Raw genomic sequence first — 6,000 nt, forward strand, 5'->3', positions numbered from 1 at the left:
CAAATACTTTGAATGACTAAAGACAATCTTCAGAACATTTGTATAGAACGAAGACCTAGTTACCCCTCAGGCGCCTTAACATGCTTGTAGGGGAATGCATCATTTCATCTTTCATCCTAAGGATAAATATGAAACACTCTATTTCCCTGTGACAGTTTGCTTATTCTTATTCTTGCTGTGTTAATATATTTTATTCACGTGAATAATGTGTACATTTGAATCAAGTAAATGCAGCGCATAACCTTTTTGGTTTTCCATATTTGATCCCAACCACAATGCTGAATTTTCTACACATCTGTTCAAGCTGATAATTGTATAATTTTGGAATCCTGTCTATTGCATGCCTCTGCTGGCACTCTGCCTCTTCCATAGGTTGCAGGTCCACATGTACCATTGTTTCAATTGTATCATTCCAGGCCATTTTGTTTCTTCTAGGTTAAGCAAGTTGTCACTCTTAGAAGGCAACCCCATGCTGAGAGGCTCGTGTTTAGTCTTGAGAAGTGAAGCAGATGCAGACAAAGCCCATTCAGAGGTCTGGTCAGAGACTCCCTCTGAGCCACTGTGGAAACTGATCCCCTGGCTTAAGACTCAACCCTACCTTTTGTTTTCTAACAAGCGCTCCTAGAGGTGCAAAGGGGATCGACCGTTGCCTGACATTCTAGATTAATACACCCAAGCGCCAAGTGACATCTGCAGCTCAGAATGAGGCCAGCACTTTCAATTCGTCAACAATGTGCTTTTATTTCAAATGCAAGTGCATAAACAATAATTTCTATCCTTCAGATTTTCATTATGGGTTGTTCTAACAGTAATAAGAAAGCCCTGGTGAGAAATATTGCACACTTATTGCAGGACGTTGCCAAATGATCAGCTAATAACTATGTTTACTTGAAAACGAACTAGTAAAGGTACCAAATTAAAATGACATGAAACATAATTAGCAAGTTACCATGTCTGTAATAACTCATTTACATATTTTCTTTCAAACATCATCATTATTGTCTCAGTCTCCCGTCTGTTAACTCTAAATATCACAACAATGCAAAACAAATGTTGTTGATATTAAACTTTCCCCCACAGCACAACTGAGATTGGGTGTTGTGTGGCAATAAGGGGGTTGTCCGGGAGTCCTAATTAATTATGCAAGATGGCTCTAATTATAATGCGGCGAATGGCTGCGTGGCAGAAGGCGCGAGGCGTTGAGGCTGGGAGATTTGCATGCTAAGTGGGCAGGGAGGGGGAAGTGACTAATGCATGCTAATGTGTGTGCGTGGCCATCGCACTTTAATTTTGGCTGTTCGCAGCTGTGCACCACTGACTCTAAGGGGTGAAAAGTTGACCAAGTGGATGGAGGGTGAATACTGCAGGTTGAAATGCCATGTGATAAGGAATAAATGTCAAAGAGAATAGAAAAAAATGAAGAATTTGTCTGAAAACTTGCTGCTAGCTGCTGGTGTGGTGCAGCGTAGTTCTCAGAATGAGAAGGATTATATAAATTCTCTCATTCTCTGTTGATACAAAGTCTGTCTTATCATTCTAGGCTGTGTTTGTTGTTTAGATTGTGTGAACAAAAATCAGCAATGCTCCAAAACGCACATTTTTCACATCTGTATAGCAGAAGACCACTTCTTGCAGAATATGCTATTCTAAATTAGTTTGTAGTATAACACCAAATTCCGAAAAGTTTAGGTAGTAGGGGGAAATGCAAAATAAATACAGAAAAAAACAGTTTCTTAAACCTACTTTGCACATTACTACATTACTGTTTTATTGCACACAATATAAACCAAGACATTTCAAGTTTTGTCTTTTCAACTTCATTTCATTGGTTAATTTACATTCATTCCTGCATTTCAGGCCAAGAAAAGTTAGGACAGTAAAGTAATTACCATTTTGTAATGTTGTCATTCCTTCCCACGACACTCAAAGTGCCTTTTGGAGGATACCAAGTACTCCAGTGTTTCAGATGATATTTTGTCCCATTCTTCTTGCAAAATGTCTTAATGTATGCAACACTATGTGGTCATTATGGCTTTTTTCATTTAAAAAATGTCCACATATTCTCTGTAAGGGACAGATCAGGACTGCAGGCAGGCCAGTCCAGTACCCAGACCCTCCTCTTCTGCAGGCAATAGCTTTGTAATGTGTTTAGCATGTGGTTTGGGCATTGTCTTGTTGAAAAACCAATGGACACCTTTGGAAATGGTGTCGTCTTGAAGGTAGCATATGTTGCGCTAAGGACTCAATGTACATTACTGCATTAATATTGGCAACACAGAAATGTAAATCAACTTTGCCAATGGCACATGATGGTCTGGATGGTCCTTTGGTCCAGAGCACACAGCGTCTATTTATTCCAGATACTGGCATACTGATTCTTCATTAGATGCCTCTGAGCCCAGAGAAGAATTGCAGCGTATGGACATGGTTAACATGGCTTCTTAATTGAACAGTAAAATTTCAAGTGGCATTTGTGAATGCAGTACTTGACAGAGGTTTGCCAACTGTTCTTGATGCAGTGCCATCTGAGGGCTAGAAGATCACAGGTGATTAGCTTATGCTTGTGCACTTGCCCTTTGAAATTCTCCAGAGTGCTTGAATTGTTTAATGATATTATTCAGTGTAGATGGAGAAATATGAAAACCTCTTCCAATCTTGCTTTAAGGAAACTTTTACACATTTCAATCATTTTCTCACACATTTGAGATCCTTCTCAAAGCAGTGGATACTGCTTTTGTACCAAATCATGATTACAATCCTTGTACATATCACCTGTTTCAATTTATTAGCATTATTATTATCATGTAACCTCGTTACTCACCCTAAATTGCTTCCATCCCAACACTTTTTGGACTTTTTATTTTACTAGGCGTTTATTGTCTGTAGTTCAGGGTCGCATTTAGCAGTATTGCTTATATTTGTTTTTTTGCATGGCATAAGAAAACATACCTCTTTACCTATATCAAAGTTCTTGTATCTGTATTATAAAATCATTTACTACTGTTGTTAGGAATTTGTACTTCCACTTCACCTACATCTGCTTGACTGATCACCTGACCACCTCTGCCTCCTATACAATTGGGTTTATGGGAGGTATTAACATCTAGGTCAGATAGAGCATGGTAATCATGAATCTTTTTACAAGGAATGTAGGAAGGAAGATGCACAACAAAACAAAAACACTTACTAGACCTGTTCAAGTCTGCACAGAACTGTTCTGATATTGTAGAGACACTTATAGGGCCCCTGAAAAAGACCTGTTATCAAATGCAATCCCTTAAATTGTTATTACAGTTGTAAAGAAATCATTGCATTGCTGTCAGTGATAAGTCAGTCTGTTTTACATTTCATGGGAATGTGTATGTGTGTGTGTGTGTGTGTGTGTGAGAGAGAGAGAGAGTGAGAGCGAGAGAGAGAGAGAGAGAGAGAGAGAGAGAGAGAGAGAGAGAGAGAGAGAGAGAGAGAGAGAGAGTTTAACACAGTTAAAACACAACACACAGTTGGAACAGCAGAGGTTTCGACTTCATATGATAAATCATAATCACTCTATGCCAAGAACAATATTGATAGTGCTTCTCTTAAATAGCTCAAACTAAGAAGCATGGGATGCTGACTTGGAACTAATTTTAGTCAGCTCTCAAATGTTGTCCATAATAAAAAGAAATATATCTGAAAATGACCAGACAATTTTAAACTACAGAGAGATTTTGTAGTGATCCTTATTCTTATTGATTATGAATGTATACACAGGGTAAAACAGAGATGCATTAATCATGGAGTTTAAGATTGATTTAGAATTTTATAATATAGCCATTATATATCCATCCTTCTAATCATCAGTCTTTGCCAGCCCCACCCTTAGCTTATACCACCACCCCACCACCATTTACAGGCAATGTCACCAACCAGGGAAGGTGAAAACAAACTCATGCTTCTTCCGAAATATGAAGGAAGCAACCACCACTTTTTGAGAGTGCCAAAATACCATAGATCTGTCTTCTCAACGAACAGACACCAGTGCTTTGGCTAGCACTGTGCCCACTGTCATGAGGGAAGAGTCAGGGCCATCTCACCCACTCAGAGAAAGTGAGGACAATAGTGCTGTCTTGGACTGAGAGATCACCAGAGATAGAACTGATGATTTCCTGATAGTAGGTCTAAGGCACCTTAGTGGCACATTTATGACTATTAAGAAAACAATACAGAAAAAAGTCATTTAGATTTTTACTAAAGATACAATTGCATTTAAAATTGGACATATGCAGTGTTTTTATTAGCCACATTTGAAATATAAACATTTTATATGAGTAATGTTAATTATTCTTTAAAGGAACCAAAGTGACAATTTCATAAATAAGTTTCAGACTGAAATAGAAGGAATCAGATTAAGTGCTACAATTAAGTTGTGCATCTCTGTGTAAAGAGCAGCTGGTGTTTTCAGTGTGCAATGTGCCTTTGTACACTGAAGGATATTATTATAGATAGGGCTTAACATATTTTAGATCGGGAGATGTGACACACGAATGTAGTTTGAAAACTGGGCATATTTATGACTCTCTCTCCCTCTCGCCATATCTGTCTCTGTCTTCTGATGGAATGTTAGTTTTCAGTTGCATTTTCACTCTTCTGTCCCTCCTTCCTTTACACTGGGGACTCTGGGATTGCGCCAGAGCTTGGTTGCCATAGCAGCGGTCCCATATTGCCGGACGATACACTCCTGGGATTTGAAGTCTCTTCTCTCCCCCCACATCTTCCTCATCTACCTCCGTTCTCTCCATCCCTCACTTCCAGCCATATATCCCACAAGTGCCACCTCTGTCTACCTTAGTGTAGCATGCACACACACACACACACACACACACACAGATTCACACCTCAGAACACACTGTCGCACACAATCGTTAGAGACCATTTCAAAAACGAATATGATATGCTATAGATATGCATGCCTCCCTCTCCCTCTCTTTCTGTCTGCCGCAGATTCACAGACTTGCCCCATGGGACTCTCAGGCATTGCATTGTGGGATATTGTTGTCCCCTGGGCCTGCACTGCTGTTTTGTGCCATTTTTTTCATTTCTAGTTCAGTCACATCTCAGAGTTGGACTTTTGGCAGATATCACCATTGCTTATGAAATGTCCTCTTTTTATCACCATGATTATAAATATTTTTTATGATAAATCCTATGATATCAAAACAGTGTTACCTCCTCTGACAAGCTCTTATGGAACTATTATTTTTTTTATTATTGACCAGTTCTTAAAAAAAACAAAAAACAGATGTTTAAAAGTCTGCCTTTGTCTTCTGTTCCCCAAAGATTCTTCTTGAAGTTCTTCCTCAAGTGTAACCAGAATTGTCTGAAGACAGCAGGAAACCCAAGAGACATGAGAAGATTCCAGGTACAATGCGAAAACAAAGTGTTTGTATATGAAAGCCCAAAAGCTCTCTTAGAGTAGCTTCACACAATGTGCACAATCTTAAAAACTAATTTCTGTATTTTAAATGTAGTCACATATTAGTGGTGTATTAAAGAAACGACTGTCAATGATCTAGTCAGTTTGTACATTGTTTCATTATGTGATTACCATACTAAAGTGTGCCTTCCCATTTCATAGTTCATTTCAATGTTCACATGTATGCATTTGAAATATATTCTTATCCAGAGCCACTTCCAATTTAATCATGTTACAGTGGTAGGCTAATGTCGGATTAGCAGTAGTGATGTAGCATGGTGTAGCTACTTGGGCAGGAAGTTCAACTGAAGTGACTGGAAACCTTATTAATACAATTTGTAGGTGTGCTTTTTCCCATGCCTAGATTGTATTTGTGTTTTGTGACAGTGGTCATCACACAACCATAATGGACTGCATATTTTAGCATTAGTAAGGGGTTGGAGAGCTTAATTTAAGAGGTTATTAAAGGGATAAATGTTGATGTCCGGGGTTGGTTGAGTGTTTACGGGGTGGCACGGTGGTGCAGCAGGTAGTGTCACTGTCACACA

The 6,000-nt window shown here is 38.9% G+C and overlaps 1 protein-coding gene across 5 annotated transcripts in view; it reads left to right on the forward strand.

Moving 5' to 3' along the window:
• LOC136676638 (transcription factor COE2) overlaps positions 1 to 6,000 on the forward strand; it is a 38,000-nt gene that overhangs the window by 24,046 nt on the left and 7,954 nt on the right. For all 5 annotated transcript variants that reach the window (XM_066653755.1, XM_066653756.1, XM_066653759.1 and 2 more), the window contains one exon: positions 5,317 to 5,398. In XM_066653755.1, coding sequence (XP_066509852.1) covers positions 5,317 to 5,398 — 82 coding nt within the window. The remainder of the gene's footprint in view (positions 1 to 5,316; positions 5,399 to 6,000) is intronic.

This window comes from Hoplias malabaricus, chromosome X2 (assembly GCF_029633855.1).
Source record: "Hoplias malabaricus isolate fHopMal1 chromosome X2, fHopMal1.hap1, whole genome shotgun sequence".
In the NCBI taxonomy this organism is placed as follows: Eukaryota; Metazoa; Chordata; class Actinopteri; order Characiformes; family Erythrinidae; genus Hoplias; species Hoplias malabaricus.